The following is a 16,362-nucleotide window of genomic DNA, read 5'->3' on the forward strand; positions in this document are numbered from 1 at the left end:
TATGAGGGCACAGTCCTCACAACCTAATCACTTCTTAAAGACCCTGTCTTCTACCATGCACCCGTCTATACCATAATTGGATCTCTCACCCTCTTAGCACTGTTATAATGGGGGTTAAGTTTCCAACACATGAACTGTTGGGGGACACATTTGACCCATAGCACTTCACCCCTCACCGCCAAAGTTCATGTCCTTCTCACACGTAAATACAATCATTCCATCCCCAAAGTCTTAACTTGTTTCAACTCAAAAGTTCAAATTCTCATTTGTGAAATCAAACGTTATCTACTTCCAAGATACAATGGTGGGATAAGTGTAGGGTACATATTCCCATTCAAAAAGGGAGAAGTAGACTAAAAGAAAGGTGTAACAGGTCCTAAGCATGTCTGAAACCCAGCAGGGCAGGCTATAAATATTAAAGCAGGAGAATAATCTCCCTTGACTCCATGTTCAGCATCATCTGCACACTAGTATGGGGGCTGGGCCTCCAAGTCCTCAGGCAGCCCTGCTCCTACGGCTTTCCTGGGCTCAGCCAATGCTTCAGCTCTCCCAGGTTGGTGTTGCATGCTGGTAGCTCTACAATTGTCAAGTCTCCATGGTGGTCCCACTCCCATGGCTCAAGTAGCCATGGCCCTGGTGAGGTTTCTCTGTTGCAAACCTGACCCCATATTTCCACTCAGTGTTGCTCTAACAAAGGCTCTCTGTGCTGACTCTGCCCCTGTAACAAATCTCTTCCTGGGCCCCCAGGATTTTCCGTACATCCTTTGAAATCAAGTTGATGCCTTCACAGTTTCTGCATTCTGCAAGCCTACAGACTTAACATCATGTAGATGCCACTAAGACGTCCAGCTTGTATCTTCCAAAGCAGTGTGTCCAGAAGCACCTGGGGCCAATTTAGCCACAGCTGAAACAGCCAGAGCAGCCAGGATGCAGGGAGAGCCAGGGTGCGGGAAGCAGTATCCGGAGGTGGCCCTGTTGGGCACCTCGACTTGCTTCTTGAAACCATCTGTCTTCTGAGACCTCTGGACCTATAATGGGAGGGGCATCCTCAAAGATCTCTGAAATGCCTTTGGGGTCTTTTTATCCATTCTCTTGACGATTTTTTTTTTTTTCTGTCCTGATCTCTTTAGCAAAGATTCACTGAGCTACACCCTTGGTTTTCTCTACTGAACACACATTTTTACTCTTTACGTGGCCAAGCTAAGAGTTTTCCAAATTTTTAACCCTCTGCTTCCTTTTCAGCCATCAATTTTGGTTTTACGTAGTCATGCCTTTGCCACCATAACTGAGCGTAGGTTGTTACAAGTAGCCACACAGCTGCTTAAATGCTTTGCTCCTTAGAAATTTCTCCCACCAAATACCCTGGTTCAACACTTTTAAGTTCCACATTCTGTAAAACTCTTGGGCATGAACAGAATGCAGCCAAGTTCTTTGCAACTATATAATAAGAGGGACTTTTGCTCCAGTTTCCAATAAGCTTTTCCTCATTTCCATCTGAGACCTCCTCAGAATGGCCTTTACTGTCCATATTTCTTTTTCTTTCTTTCTTTCTTTCTTTCTTTTTTTTTTTTTTTTTTATGGCTGGCTGGTACAGGGATCTGAACCTCTGACCTTGGTGTTGTCAGCACCATGCTATAACCACAGTGTCCATAATTCTATCAGCATTTTGGTCACCATCATTTAAGCAGTCTCTAAGACATTCCAAACATTCCCCAGTCTTTTTGTCTTCCAGGCCCTCACCTAAATCTAGGCTTTATCTTCCTTTTCCAAGTTCTTCCAGCTTCTGCCCAATCGCCCAGTTCTTAAGCCACTTCCACAATTTCAGGTATTTATTATAAGCAATGCCCCAATTCTTGCTATTGATTTTCTGTATTAGGCTGTTTCTGTTGCTTACAACAGAATATCTGAAACTAAGTAATTTATGAAGAAATGAAATTTACTTCTGACGGTTTGGAGGCTGAGAAGTACAAGGTTCAGGGAACACATCTGGTGAGAGCCTTCCTCTTGGTGGTGACTCTCTATACCAATGCAGTATATCACATGGCAAGAAATGGCGTGAGCAAGAGAGAGCTAACTTACTCACTTGTTCTCCTTTTAAAGCCATCAGAACCATGCCCATCACTCCATGAATGTATCAATCTATTTATGAGGACCCAGTCCTCACAATTTCATCACCTCTTAAAGGCCCCATCTTTCAAATACCATGATTGGATTTCCCACCCTCTTACCACCATTAAAATGGAGGTCAAGTTTCCAATACATGAACTGTTGGGGGACACATTTGACCGATATAGCAAGCAACAAAGAGGCAAATTTTATATTTATAAAAACACGCACATTTATTTCCAAAAATAATGCAGAATTATCCCATCAGAAATATATCTGCACCTTTTCTTCCCATCAAAATTGGGAATTTTAGTAGTAGTAGTTTTGCATGTTCTCGTAATCTAAATTGGGCCCCCAGAGTACAGCATCAGCTGCTCAGGTGTCAGGAGGCTTGCTCAGGGACCAGCTACAGTGGTGGTTCTCTTGGAGCACTTTCATATTTATGTTCAAGTGAGATCAAGTGCCTATGCAAGTTCAAAGTAGCCACCACACTTCTAGCAATGGAAAAATCATGATTCAGCAGTAAAGACAAGAGAAAGGATCCTCTAGAGGCACTGACACTCAATAGGCCTCAATAAAATGTCTAGTGAAGGCTGCAGACGGGTTTACCCTGCAGCAGCCACCAGAAGACTTACTTATTGTGTCACTTTCTACGTTGAGAAAATGGGGACAATGTTTGTTAAATCATAAGACAAAACGAAGTGCTTAAATATTTTAATATTTAATATTTTTTAAAATTTTAATATTTTAAAATTTTAGGGGGGTGGAAAGAGCACCATAACAGTACTGGCCTTCCCTATCTTCCGCATATATTTGTTTGGGAGAGAGAATTCCTAACATTTAAGCTTGGAAGACTGCCCAAAAGGAAAGACTTTTTCAGCGTTTCAGGCCAGGCTGAGGTGAGGCCTGGCCTTCCCTCTCCTCAGGGGGGCAGTAGCAGTTCCAAGGCCTGGTGGTGTGAGATGTCCCCAGGGAAGAGAATCTCGGGTGCCAATGACACGGTCTCTTAAGGGCCCCGAGGGCAGTGCTCGCCCAGGTGGCAGGCCGGCGGCGGGGCCACTTTAAGGGCGGCGGGGCGCGCTCCCGCAGCTGCTGCCAGGAGCCATTAGCACGGCGGCTCCTCCTGCAGCAGCTGCCCCAGGACCCGGCACGTGCGCAGCGGGCATGGCGGCCCCAATCACCGGCCGGGAGCGCCGCGGGATCTCGGGCCAGGTAAGAGGCGGAGGAGGAGGAGGAGGAAGGGGAGGCGACTGCCTTTATAACCGCGCCGGTGACCCCGCGCCCAGGCCCTGTCGTTCAGAGGCCACGAGGAGGGCGGCGGCGGCGGCAAGGAGCAGCCCGCTCAGGCCGGTGTCTGCCGCGAGCCGGGGAAGCGCGGGCCGCGCTTCCGAGGCTGCCTCTGCCCCGGGGACGGGGACGGGATATCTCAGGAAAGGGGGGCGACACCGCCTTAGAAAGAACACCCCTGCCCTACCTAACTCTTGTCGCTCGCCGAGCTTAAAACCGCTTTTTAAGCAGGAGGCCACTTGCCGAGTGACCTAGCAGCACAATGTGGTAGCACTTGGGACTGGCGGCCGGACAGACCGCGCGCGGGTGACCACTTCGTTTTCAGTTTTCCCGCCCGTGAGTCCTGCAGGGGCGCTGGGTTGTGCGCTCCCGCCGCTGCACAGCTCGCCGTGCTTTTCCGGTTTCCATGGGCTCAGGGGCGTCCCCAAGTGTCCTGCCTCAACGGGCAGCCCACCACCCCCTCCGTGGAAGGCAGAAGCCCACTGGCCTCTCTGGAAAGCACCTTATTTTTTATCCCCTTAGCGAAGCCCATAGTCGTTTCTGTGACTTGTAGACGATGATGAAAGGTGACTGTCGCCCCGCTAGGAAGACAGCGGAACCAAACCTCGCCCGCCGTCGAAAGCAAGGCCCGCTCGTGATGGCTTTCGTCTTACTGAGTCTTCACATGACTTGATAAATGTTAGACGGAAAGCTTTTGTGTTGGGTGAAGTTTTTCCCCCGAAATAAGCTCTGCATACGTAATCTCACTTAAGAATAAGCTTTTTGAAACACAATCGTTACCTTTTTCAAGTGCACCGTTTAATAGGTTTCCTCAATTTTTTCAAGATGGAGGAACCTATTTAAACCGTAAGGAGAAAACGGTATTTTATGGTGGAGGATTAGGCAAAGCTGCACAAAATGGAACCCTGAATAAAATACCTGATTATCTACTAGTACGTAAATGATGGTGATTTCCTACCCTTGAGACAATCTGAAGCCCCAACTAACCCTTTTGTGTGCCTTTGTGGGAAGCACGGCTTGCCGGGTTTGTGCAGATAAGGCCGTGCAAATCCCCCGACTCCTGGGGAAAGCGGAGGCCCACGGTGGCCCTGCGAGAACACCGGCCTGTGCAGCTGCTGCTGATTGTCAGCGCTGCTCCCGCTGATAAGAGTGACATAAATAACAGCTCACTAAAATGTACCAGTGATTTGTTTTAAGCACCTCAGCACCTGCTGTTACTAATTAAGGGTTTTGCCTGCCACAGATTGCAAATGGAAATCCAGTGTTTTAAAAATTGTAGAGACTGGAGTGCTCTGCGTGTTATTCTGATCACAGAAATCAAACGGAGGGGATAGAGCCTTGCTGATGAAGATGCTGCATTTTAAAAATTACCTACATTTAAAGGATATATAGCAAGATGCTAGTAGGACTTACATTGTGGTGGAATTACGGATGCTTTTTGTTTTCATTCTATGCTTTTGTGAATTTTCCAGTATTTCCCAAGGAATATGTATTGCTTTTGTTAGAAAAGGTGCAGTAAGCAATTCAAATAGAAAAATTTTCCATCAAATAAAGTCTAGTATTTCTCCAAATTGTGGTGCTCACAGGTGAGACTCTTGGATGTACTAAAAGGCAGTTTCTCAAGCAGGACATACTAGAAACTTTTATTCCTTTTTTAAAAAAATTCTTATTCTTATCAGTAGATCCTTCTCATTGCCTGTGTTCATATTACACCATCAAGAAGATATTTTTAACTGAATAAATATTCAGGTTTATATTGACTATAAGCTATTTAGTTCATTTTAGTTACCTTGGGATAGTGGACTTGCACAGTGTTCTGATGTCTAATTATTAACATTCCAGGTGTGCCATGGCACTGATTTTGCAAGGCAGGAAAGAAGTCTCTGGCAAGAGAGCAAATCAGTTCTTTCTAGAGCTGTTTTATTTGTGGCCCTCTGTGCCTTGGCACCAGGCACTGTGTAAGAACGTCAGGCTCCTGTACAGAAAGGCGGCTTAATGGTGCCGGTGTTCCTCACTTCTTTCTGGATCTCCTTCCCACCTCCTCAGATTTCTCCCCAGCACGCATGTTCTGCCCTTCACAGCTCTTTCTTGGCTTTTCTCTGTAAGACTGAGAGATTCTGGGGACGGTGGGAACTGAGCCTCTGAGGGGAATACTGCAGCCAGAATACCAGTTGCTAGCTAGGAAAGGGTTCCAGTTAGGCAGCTGGTTTCAGTTAGTCTGAAACTGGCCTTTTGCTCCTCAGTAGCCCTGTTTCCCGAGCTCCGTGACTCGAGAGATGCAGAGAGCAGGCCTATTCCGAGTTGTTTTCACTTCCTGGCATGGACACATCTCCCCCTCTAATCCCACCTCTCTCCTGTCCAGTCTCAGGTATGACTTGAGAAAACATGGCCATAACTACCACCTACAGGGCATTGTACACACATTTCTCCTCATAATAGTCTTGCAACATAAGTATTCTTACCTTCCTTCCAGGTGAAGATCACGTAAATATCTTGTTCAAAGCCACTAGTAAGTGGCTGAAGTAAGTGACAGACTCTGGCCTGTCTGCCTCGAAGGGCTTTTCTCCCTTCCCACTGCATCAAGCTGTAGAAAAAGGATCAGAAAAAAATAAATAAATAAAATAAAAAAAATTTAAAAAATAAAAAAAATAAAAAAAAATAAAAAATTTAAAAAATTTAAAAAAAAAAAAAAAAAAAGGATCAGAGCAGCGCTGGTAGAACTGAGGACTGAAAGCCATGCTTTCTCAGTAGAGAAAACAGCTACTAGAACGTAAGCTGCCTGAGGGCAGGGACCTTGTCAGTGTGTTCACCTTGCATTCCCAGCACTGTGTCTCCTCTGTCATAGGGACTTAATATCTGTGGAGAGTAAATATCAGGCATATTTAAGCAGACACATAAAGTGGGAGGATGTTTTAAAGGAAAAAGAAAGAAAATCTTTCTAATAGAAAGTTTTACAAATTATTCATAGCCCAAGACACCCTGATTTATACATACATTTTAGTGTAATTATTAATCACACCCCCTTTCATTCTCAAAAGTGTCTCAGTTTGGAAGATAAATTATATGTTCACCCTGTCTGTACCAGATAGGTTATTTGGGGACATTCATAGGTTGTTTCAATTATCAAGGTTAATTCAAAAGCAGAGCTATAATCACCCCAGTCATGACCACTTGTAAATGATTGTTTCATTGCTTGAGTTTGGGTTCACAAGGAAATATATTGGTATAGAAGAAATCATGTGCTGCAGCAGAGATGTGCAAGCAATCTGCACTCACAAGTGTCACAATAGCTTAGAGTCCCACTTTGTTCCTAAAGTGCTACTGGAAATGAGGAGTGTTTATAAAACGAAAAGGAAACACTAGAAGTACCCCGACACTCTCTCCTATAGAAATTCCAACTTTCAAATCTCATTTGAATGTAGGGGATTTGAGGGAAGTAGAAGGAAATAAGGTTGGTGAAGTAGGCTGAAATCAGGTTACCAAGGCCATGCTAAGGAGTTTACATTTTATCCTCTTTGAAGTAGGGTGGGAAAGGTGAGATTGGCCCATGATGGTGAACTGAGCACACACATCAACCTTCCTGCCCACCTCAAATTCCATGGCAGGAGATACTTTTAAAATGCGATGATACCCTCAGCAGGTAAATATCATGGAAAAATAGGTGCGGTTATTCCAAATTAAATGTCCAAGGAGACGTGATAACCAAATACAATGCATAGTTCTTAATGGGATCTTGGTTTGAACAAAGCAATTTCTCTCTGAACATTTTTTTTAAAAATCCACAGGAAAACTTGAAATTTAGAAAGCAGATGGGAACAATTTGCCACTAAAACAAAAGTAGAAAAAACTATAGCCTGTCGGACACGAAGAGAAGTGCAGAGGAAAAACAGTTTTAGTGATAGTCCAGGCTCAATGTTAACCAAAACAAAGATGAAAGTGGCCCAAAGGGTGCTCACCTGGTTTAAGTCAGCTAGATGCAGAACACCTGGGCCAGGTGGGCCCCTGGATTTACCCTTGGATTCTTCCAGCTCACTCCTGTTACAGCAGGGGCAATGGCAGATTTAACCCCAGGAACTGCTCCCTAAAGAAAATGAACTATATGTGGGATGAGGGCTACTGCTGTGAGTAATTTCCAGACCTCCATCACCGACGTGGACAAGGGAAGGAAAGCCAGTCTGCCCAGGAGGGAAATAAGCTAAAGTGCTTGGTTTCTAGAGTGAAGCTTGCCTTTATTTTGCCAATTAGCTGGCCCCAGCCCGTCGGCCCTCCAGCCTTTGCTTCCAGTAATCCTGCTGACTCCACCAAACCCATAGGCAGTTGTCCCATTAAAGGAAGCAGTAGTTGGTGTTCACATCCATTTAGTCCTTGATTCATATTTATGTTTGGATAACCAAGGATTGCCAGACATTAACACAACTGGACACAAATGCACGGAACGATTATTCCAGGGACAGATTATTAAGGTACTATAGTCTGAATGTTTGTGTCCCTCCAAAATGCATATGTTGAAATCCTAACCACCAGGGTGATGGTATTAGGAGGTAGGGCCTTTGGGAGCTGATTAGGTCATGAGGGCTCTGCTATCATGAATGGGATTAGTGCCACTATAAAAGGGACCAGAGAGAGATGCCTTCTCCTTCTACCATCTGAGAACACAGAGAGAAATTGCCATCTATGAACCAGGAATTGTGCCCTTACCAGACACTGAATCTGCCAGGACCTTGATCTGGGACTTTCTAGCCTCCAGAACTGTGGGAAATAAATTTCTGTCGTTTATAAGCTATCTAGTTTATAGCATTTTGTTATGGCAGCCCGAATAGACTAGGACATAAGGGAATCGAAAAAAACTTTTAAAAGTCCTAGAAATAGCAGGTTATAAAAAATTACAAAGAAAAGGAAAAATTTTGAAATTAGCAATTCACATTAAATTAACTGAAATTGTAAAAATCTGTAGAGGGACTAAAGACTGAGCTATTGATCTTGAAAATAAAGTTAAGGAAGTCTCTCAGAATTTGAGACATGAAGGATCAATGTAGGATGTCCAAAATCTTATAGAAGATTTACAAGGAGAGAAAGATAACAGAGATGAGGAAATAATAATGGAAGGAAATCTCCAGAGCCAAAGATCTACTGAGTGCCAAGTAGGATGAATAAGATCTTTACTCACACACATTCTAGAGAACTATCAGAAGCCAGAAGATAAAGAGGAGGAAAGCATGCAGAGAAAAATCAACTTACTATTTTCATCAGCAACTCTGGATGCTAGAAGAAAATGGACCAGTATCTTCAAAGTTCAGAGACAAAGTGATTTTGACCTTAGAAGTATTTGCCAGGTAAAACTAGCAAAGAATTGTGAGAGAACAGTGAAGATGTTTTCAGACATGCTAGGACTCCCTTTGTTGCCATTAGATAGTCTTTAGAAGAATTTCCTGAGTCTGTACTGTAGTTTAATAAATCCAAGAAAGAAAGAAATATGAGATATAAGAAACATTAGGAATCAGAGAAGCAAAAAAACGTTAAGTATAAATGTTAATGAGAAAAATGTAAAAATTTAATGGTGAGAACAAAATTCCTGATATTTTATACCATGAGAAGTGCATGGAGGGACGGGCATGGGGTGGGGGGAGACACGTTAAGGTTGCTGTCTTGTTTAGAGAGAGGCTGTGGATTTAGATTAACTCTAAATCTTAATTGAAAATGGCTACATATGCTTATTAAAAATTAACCAGTTCCCAGCACCCAGTGGCAAAACTGGAGTAATTTGAGTTGTAAAATAAATAACTATAGTATTGGATTGTAACCCAAATAATAAAATATTCGTAAGTCCATACTGATATAAATAAATGAGGGAGAAGAGACAAATCTTCCTTACATAAGAATTTCAAATGATAAATGTAGAAGGAAGGAAGGAAATAGAAAATCATCACTGGAATGTCACAGTAATAATTGCTGCAAGTAAGATCCACTGATGAATGGTAAATTAGAGGGCACAATTTGGGGAAATGGGTTATTTGCATAGCCTCAAAGTATCATCCCCAACAGATTCATTAATTATTGTGATGGTTTTAACATCCATCCATAGTTGTTTGATATTCCTCCCTCCAAGGGGTGGTGCTTGAGCCCCTTCCATTGAATGTGGCTGGATTTACTGATTCCCTTCTGCAAACAGAGTGTGGAAAGGGAAAAATAGTGTGGATGTCTCTGGTAATGTCTCACTGTTGAGGACACCATGAGAGGGACACTGCATGTCCCTGGTATTTGTCCCCAAACCCATGATCTCAGTCTAATTATGAGAAAATAATTACAAATCCCAAGTTGTGGGACACTCTACAGAATACCTGACCAGCGCTCCTCAAAAGTCAGGAAAATAAGGAAAAACTGAGAAACCATTACAAATTAGAGAAAACCAGGAGACATGAGGACTAAATATAAAGTGTTATGCTAGATGGGATCCTGGGACAGAAAAAGAACGTTAGTGAAAAAATTGGTGAAATCCAAATAAAGTCTGTAGTTTAGCTAATAATGATGTGCTAGTATTAATTTCTTAGTGTTGTGTTTTGTTTTGTTTTATTATAGTAAAAAAATCCCAATTTCTTAGTTTAGTTTTGATAAAAGTACGATGGATGTGTGAGATGTTAATAGCCAGAGGAACTGCATGAAGAGTTTATGAGAACTCAGCAAACTGTCTTTGCAGATCTTCTGTAAGTTTAAAATTAATTCAAAATAAAAAGTTAAGATAATTAACCACTTAAAGAATAGAAATAAAGGTTTTTACTCCCAATGCATTGTAAAAGCAGCAGGAGGGAGAAAGGAAAATTTGATCAGCCTAACAGAAGACATAGGAAAAAAGAAAAAATTACAGTAAATAGAAAACCTGAAATAACAAATGAAAAGAATAAAACGTTTTCACATTAAATTGTAAATGTTAATAATTAATTAATATTAGCTAATTAATTACATTGCATTGACATTAATGATCATTAGTGAATGTAACTAATGTAATTAAATTCCTACATTAATTAAAAATTCAATTATATGCTATTTACAAAAGTCACACAAAATCAAAATGACAAAAATGTTCAAAATAAAGGGATAAGAAAAACAGAGCTGTATATCAGAAAAAAGACTTCATGTGAAGAGCATTAGAAGGGACAAAGGTATATTTGTGCAGTTTTATTTATATATAATTATCTATATATGTACTATTTAGTAAAATACATAAACAGATTATTATATATTAATATTGTTAAATATTATAGTTATATATTTATATAAATATGTATAATTATAATGAGCCTTTATGTACCTAACCCATAATTAGAAATAGAGCCTATAGTTAGAGAAACTGATAAATTCACAAAACCATAATTAGGGAGATGTTAATATACCCATCTCGAAAACTGAAAAATCAAATAACCTAAGTAAGAAAACAATTAACAAGATTCTTCTAAAAGATATAGAGAGATTTATGCCCAACAGAAAGTAGGCATGGTTTTCAAATACCCATGGACATTAACAAAAACTGACTATGTGTTAGTTTTGTGGCTATAAAAGAAAATGTCAACAAATTCTTTTTTTTTTTTAATTTTATTTTCTCGATATATATTGTGGCTGATTATTGCTCCCCATCACCAAAACCTCCCTCCCTTCTCCCCCCCCACAACAATGTCCTTTCTGTTTGCTTGTCGTACCAACTTCAAGTAATTGTGGTTGTTACATCTTTTTCCCCCCCGCCCCGGTTTTCTGTGTGTGTGTGTGTGTGTGTGTGTGTGTGTGTGTGAATTTATATATTAATTTTTAGCTCCCACCAATAAGTGAGGACATGTGGTATTTCTCTTTCTGTGCCTGACTTGTTTCACTTAATATAATTCTCTCAAGGTCCATTCATGTTGTTGCAAATGGCAGTATTTCATTCGTTTTTATAGCTGAGTAGTATTCCATTGTGTAGATGTACCATATTTTCCGTATCCACTCATCCGATGATGGGCATTTGGGCTGGTTCCAACTCTTGGCTATTGTAAAGAGTGCTGCGATGAACATTGGGGAACAGGTATACCTTCGACTTGATGATTTCCATTCCTCTGGGTATATTCCCAACAGTGGGATAGCTGGGTCGTATGGTAGATCTATCTGCAATTGTTTGAGGAACCTCCATACCATTTTCCATAGAGGCTGCACCATTTTGCAGTCCCACCAACAATGTATGAGAGTTCCTTTTTCTCCGCAACCTCGCCAGCATTTATCGTTCAGAGTCTTTTGGATTTTAGCCATTCTAACTGGGGTTAGATGGTATCTCAGTGTGGTTTTGATTTGCATTTCCTGGATGCTGAGTGATGTTGAGCATTTTTTCATATGTCTGTTGGCCATTTGTATATCTTCCTTAGAGAAATGCCTACTTAGCTCTTTTGCCCATTTTTTAATTGGGTTGCTTGTTTTTTTCTTGTAAAGTTGTTTGAGTTCCTTATATATTCTGGATATTAATCCTTTGTCAGATGTACATTTTGCAAATATTTTCTCCCACTCTGTTGGTTGTCTTTTAACTCTGTTAATTGTTTCTTTTGCTGTGCAGAAGCTTTTTAGTTTGATATAATCCCATTTGTTTATTTTTCCTTTGGTTGCCCGTGCTTTTGGGGTCGTATTCATGAAGTCTGTGCCCAGTCCTATTTCCTGAAGTGTTTCTCCTATGTTTTCTTTAAGAAGTTTTATTGTTTCAGGGTGTGAAACAATCCTTAATCCATTTTGAGTTGATTTTAGTATATGGTGAGAGGTATGGATCTAGTTTCATTCTCCTGCATATGGATATCCAGTTATCCCAGCACCTTTTGCTGAAGAGGCAGTTCCTTCCCCAGTGAATAGGCTTGGTGCGTTTGTCAAAGATCAGATGGCAGTAAGTGTGTGGGTTGATTTCTGGATTCTCTATTCTATTCCATTGATCAGTTTGTCTGTTTTTATGCCAGTACCATACTGTTTTGGTTATTATGGCTTTGTAGTATAGCTTAAAGTCAGGTAGTGTTATGCCTCCAGCTTTATTTTTTTTGCTCAGCATTGCTTTGGCTATGCGTGGTCTTTTATTGTTCCATATAAATGTCTGGATAGTTTTTTCCATTTCTGAGAAAAATGTCTTTGGAATTTTGATGGGGATTGCATTGAATTTGTATATCACTTTGGGTAGTATGGACATTTTCACTATGTTGATTCTTCCAATCCAAGAGCATGGGATATCTTTCCATCTTCTTGTATCCTCTCTAATTTCTCTCAGCAGTGGTTTGTAGTTCTCATTATAGAGATTTTTCACCTCCTTGGTTAACTCAATTCCTAAGTATTTTATTTTTTGGTGGCTATTGTAAATGGGCAGGCTTTCTTGATTTCTCGTTCTGCATGTTCACTATTGGAGAAAAGAAATGCTACTGATTTTTGTGTGTTGATTTTGTATCCTGCTACTGTGCTGAAATCATTTATCAATTCCAAGAGTCTTTTTGTAGAGGTTTTAGGCTGTTCGATATATAGGATCATGTCATCTGCAAACAGGGACAGTTTGACTTCATCTTTTCCAATCTGGATGCCCTTTATTTCCTTCTCTTCTCTGATTGCTTTGGCTAGTACTTCCAACACTATGTTGAATAGGAGTGGTGAGAGTGGGCATCCTTGTCTAGTTCCTGTTCTTAAAGGAAAAGCTTTCAGCTTTTCCCCATTCAGGATGATATTGGCAGTGGGTTTGTCACATATGGCTTTAATTATGTTGAGATACTTTCCCTCTATACTTAACTTATAGAGGGTCTTTATCTTGAATGAGTGCTGAACTTTATCAAATGCTTTTTCAGCATCTATAGAGATGATCACATGGTCCTTGTGTTTGAGTTTATTAATATGGTGTATCACATTTATTGATTTGCGTATGTTGAAACAACCTTGCATCCCTGGGATGAATCCCACTTGATCGTGGTGAATAATTTTTCGTATGTGTTGCTGTATTCTGTTTGCTAGTATTTTAGTGAGGATTTTTGCATCTATATTCATCAAGGATATCGGCCTGTAGTTTTCTTTTTTTGTTATATCTTTACCTGGTTTGGGTATCAGGATGATGTTTGCTTCATAGAATGAGTTTGGGAGATTTGCGTCCATTTCAATCTTTTGGAATAGTTTGTAAAGAATTGGTGTCAATTCCTCTTTGAATGTTTGGTAAAATTCTGCTGTGAATCCATCTGGTCCTGTGCTTTTCTTTGTTGGGAGCCTTCTGATAACAGCTTCAATCTCCTTTATTGTTATTGGTCTGTTCAAATTTTCTACGTCTTCATGGTTCAGTTTTGGGAGCTTGTGTGTGTCCAGAAATTTATCCATTTCCTCCAGATTTTCAAATTTGTTGGCGTATAGTTGTTTATAGTAGTCTCGAATGATTCCTTGTATTTCAGATGAATCAGTTGTAATATTGCCTTTTTCATTTCTAATTTTTGTTATTTGAGTCTTCTCTCTTCTTTTTTTGTTAGCCATGCTAATGGTTTGTCAATTTTATTTATCTTTTCAAAAAACCAACTTTTTGATTCGTTGATCTTTTGAATTGTTTTTTGGTTTTCAATTTCATTCAGTTCTTCTCTGATCTTAATGATTTCTTTCCGTCTGCTAACTTTAGGTTTGGATTGTTCTTGTTTTTCTAGTTCTTTAAGGTGAAGTGTTAGGTTGTTCACTTGCCATCTTTCCATTCTTCTGAGGTGAGCGTTTAATGCAATAAATTTCCCCCTCAAAACTGCTTTTGCAGTATCCCACAGATTTTGGTATGATGTATCATTGTTTTCATTAGTTTCAATAAATTTTTTGATTTCCTGCTTGATTTCTTTTTGGACCCATATGTCATTAAGTAGAATGCTGTTTAATTTCCATGTGTTTGTATAGTTTCCAGAGTTTCGTTTGGTATTAATTTCTAGTTTTAATCCATTGTGGTCTGAGAAGATACATGGGATAATTGCAATTTTTTTGAATTTATTGAGACTTGATTTGTGACCTAATATGTGATCTATCCTGGAGAATGATCCATGTGCTGATGAGAAGAATGAATATTCTGAGGTTGTTGGGTAGAATGTTCTGTAGATATCTGCCAATTCCAATTGGTCTAGAGTCTTGTTTAGATCTTGTGTTTCTCTACTGATTCTTTGCCTAGATGATCTGTCTAATATTGACAGTGGGGTGTTCAGGTCCCCTGCTATTATGGTATTAGTGTCTATTTCCTTCTTTAGGTCTAATAGAGTTTGTTTTATAAATCTGGCTGCTCCAACATTGGGTGCGTACATATTTATGATTGTTCTGTCTTCTTGATGGATCAGTCCTTTTATCATTAAGTAGTGTCCCTCATTGTCTCTTTTTATGGTTTTTAGTTTGAAGTCTGTTTTGTCAAATATAAGAATAGCTACTCCAGCTCGTTTTTCTTTTCTGTTTGCATGGTAAATCTTTTTCCATCCTTTCACTCTTAGTCTATGTGAATCTTTATGGGTGAGGTGGGTCTCTTCTAGGCAGCATATAGTTGGGTCCTGCTTTTTGATCCAGTCAGCCAGTCTGTGTCTTTTGACTGGGGAATTTAAGCCTTTAACGTTAAGAGTTGTTATTGAAAGGTGTTGATTTATTCCTAGCATTTTATTGGTTGTTTGGTTGTCTTAGGTGTCTTTTGTTCCTTGCTTTCTGATTTACTGTTTGGTTTCTGTGTTTGTTGGTTCCTTAGGTTGTAGATAGTGTTTTTGTTTGTTTGTTTTCTCTTCATGAATGCCATTTTTATTATACTAGTGGGTATTGATTTTTCTTGGGTTTTTATGGCAGTGGTAGTTATTTTTCAGGAACCAAACCCAGTACTCCCTTGAGGATTTCTTGTAAGGGTGGTCGTGTGGTAGTGAACTCCCACAGTTTTTGTTTGTCTGAGAAATATACTATTTGCCTTCATTTCGGAAGGATAGCCTTGCAGGGTAGAGTATTCTTGGCTGGCAATCTTTGTCTTTTAGTATTTTGAAAATATCATCCCATTCCTTTCTAGCTTTTAGGGTTTGTGATGAAAAGTCTGATGTTAGCCTGACTGGGGCTCCCTTATAGGTGATTTGACGCTTCTCTCTTGCAGCTTTTAAGATTCTCTCTTTGTCTCTGAGTTTTGCCAATTTGACTATGACATGTCTTGGAGAAGGCCTTTTTGGGTTGAATATGTTTGGAGATCATTGAGCTTCCTGGATCTGAAGATCTGTGACTTTTCCTATACCTGGGAAGTTTTCTGCCACTATTTTGTTGAATATGTTTTCAATGGAATCTCCATTTTCCTCCCCTTCTGGAATACCCATGACTCGGATATTTGAGAGCTTAAGGTTGTCTGATATCTCTCTCAGATTTTCTTCCATGTCCTTGATTCTTTTTTCTTTCTTTTTGTCTGCTTGTGTTATTTCAAACAGCCCATCTTCAAGATCAGAGGTTCTCTCTTCAACTTCGACAAGCCTGCTGGTTAAACTCTTCGTTGTGTTTTTTATTTCGCTGAATAACTTCTTCAGTTCAGCAAGTTCTGCTACATGTTTTTTTCAGCACATTGATTTCTTTGTACATTTCCTCTTTCAGATCCTGTATACTTTTCCTCATTTCATCATGATGTCTAGCTGAGTTTTCTTGTATCTCATTCAGTTTCCTTAGAATTATCACTCGAAATTCCTTGTCAGTCATTTCAAGGGCTTCTTGTTCTATAGGATCTAGAGTTTGAGATTTATTAACTTTCGGTGGTGTACTTTCTTGAGTTTTTGTATTTCTGGTATCTTTTTTTTGATGTTTATTCATTGTGGCAGGGGGTTTCACAGTCCACCGGTTTGAGACTAATGACTAACTAGGATGTTGCTGTGGTTGCCAATTTGGTATGGCTACCTCCGTGGCTGCTCAGTTGGCGTCTAGTGCCTTGTGTGTGTGGTTGCCTCGGGTCTTGGGCTTCTCCGGGGAGCCACCGTTCTGGTCAGCTTGGAC

At 40.3% G+C, this 16,362-nt stretch overlaps 1 protein-coding gene across 1 annotated transcript in view; it reads left to right on the forward strand.

Moving 5' to 3' along the window:
* Positions 1 to 3,949: 3,949 nt before the first annotated feature.
* Positions 3,950 to 16,362, forward strand: part of SOHLH2 (spermatogenesis and oogenesis specific basic helix-loop-helix 2) — a 58,052-nt gene continuing 45,639 nt past the window's right edge. The window contains 2 exon segments of the mRNA XM_063101546.1: positions 3,950 to 4,019; positions 4,405 to 4,517. Of these exon segments, the coding sequence (XP_062957616.1) occupies positions 3,950 to 4,019; positions 4,405 to 4,517 (183 nt within the window).

The sequence above is a fragment of the Cynocephalus volans genome, chromosome 7 (assembly GCF_027409185.1).
Source record: "Cynocephalus volans isolate mCynVol1 chromosome 7, mCynVol1.pri, whole genome shotgun sequence".
Taxonomy (NCBI): domain Eukaryota; kingdom Metazoa; phylum Chordata; class Mammalia; order Dermoptera; family Cynocephalidae; genus Cynocephalus; species Cynocephalus volans.